A 1,340-nucleotide genomic window follows, 5' to 3' on the forward strand; every position below is an offset into this window, starting at 1 on the left:
GGAGGTGGGTCCTGGGGAGACTGGGCGGCGGCCTCCCAGGGAGGAGCCTTCAGCTCCCCACACCTGCGCCTCCATCAGGGCTGGAGGGCGCCTCCCCCTCCACCCAGCTGGGAATGCAGTGGGCGGCGCCCTGCCCTGTGGGCTGTCCCTGCTCGCTGCAGGAGGCTGTCCCCTGCCCAGCTGCCAAGAGCCGGTCCTGGTGTGGGCTGGGCTGAGGCCTGCCGGGGTGGCCGCTGACCTGTGCCTGGTGTCTGGGTACCGGCACAGGCCCTCCGGCCAGGTAGGGCTCAGGTGAGGACGCGTGCTTGCAGCAGCAGTCAGAGGAGGGGGACCCGAACCCACACCCCCGGGGTGTGAAAGGACTCGCCTCTGTCCTCCAGGATCTGGGGCAGAGGGCCGGGGTCCCCGCCGCGTGGCGCTGGGCCCAGGTGACGGCTGGAGGTGGGCAGTGCCGGGGTGCGTGCCACCCCAGTCCTGACGGCGCCGTTCCCTCCACAGACTCGTTTGTCAACAGCCAGGAGTGGACCCTGAGCCGCTCGGTGCCGGAGCTTAAAGTGGTGAGTGCGTCCTCGGGGGCCGGGCTGCCCTGGGGCTGGCGGTGCTGGGCAGTGAACGGCGTCCACCTTCACGGTGCCGGGCGGCGCGGCGTCCGCCTTCCAGCGCCTGGTCCGCGGGCCTCCCGGGGCCGCCGCCCCGGCCCTCCTCGGCCCTGTGCTGACCTGCGTCCCCGTCCTCCCCCGCAGGGCATTGTGGGGAACCTGTCCAGCGGGAAGTCGGCCCTGGTGCACCGCTACCTGACAGGGACCTATGTCCAGGAGGAGTCCCCCGAAGGTGAGTGGCGGGGCTGGCCGGCGCGGAGCCGACCTCGCCCTGCCTCCTCGTGGCTCGCGGGGCGCGAGCCCCCGGCCCTTCTCGGCCCTCCGGTCTGTGCTAGAAACTGGGGGCCGGGGGGCGGCGCGGCTGTGCACCTGAGCCCCACGCGGCACTCTGCCCTAGGGGGTCGGTTTAAGAAGGAGATCGTGGTGGACGGCCAGAGTTACCTGCTGCTGATCCGGGATGAAGGCGGGCCCCCCGAGCTCCAGGTGATGCCCCGCCCCCCGCCCCCTCGCCGGGGTCCGGGCCGGCGCAGTGCTGACCCCGCCCGTGCCCCCAGTTTGCCGCCTGGGTGGACGCCGTGGTGTTCGTGTTCAGCCTGGAGGACGAGATCAGCTTCCAGACGGTGTACAACTACTTCCTGCGTCTCTGCAGCTTTCGCAGCGCCAGCGAGGTGCCCATGGTGCTGGTGGGCACGCAGGGTGAGCGCGGGGCTGTGGCCGGGCGGCCGGTGGAGGGGCCCGCGG

General features: G+C 72.5%; 1 protein-coding gene across 1 annotated transcript in view; it reads left to right on the forward strand.

The window, feature by feature from the left end:
• Positions 1-1,340, forward strand: part of AGAP3 (ArfGAP with GTPase domain, ankyrin repeat and PH domain 3) — a gene marked incomplete at its 5' end in the record, with an annotated part of 46,522 nt that overhangs the window by 20,718 nt on the left and 24,464 nt on the right. Inside the window, 4 exons of the mRNA XM_012733862.1 lie at positions 499-557; positions 744-831; positions 997-1,082; positions 1,154-1,324. Coding sequence (XP_012589316.1) covers positions 499-557; positions 744-831; positions 997-1,082; positions 1,154-1,324 — 404 coding nt within the window. The remainder of the gene's footprint in view (positions 1-498; positions 558-743; positions 832-996; positions 1,083-1,153; positions 1,325-1,340) is intronic.

This window comes from Condylura cristata, unplaced genomic scaffold (genome assembly GCF_000260355.1).
Source record: "Condylura cristata isolate star-nosed mole 26May11 unplaced genomic scaffold, ConCri1.0 scaffold00042, whole genome shotgun sequence".
Classification (NCBI taxonomy): Eukaryota; Metazoa; Chordata; class Mammalia; order Eulipotyphla; family Talpidae; genus Condylura; species Condylura cristata.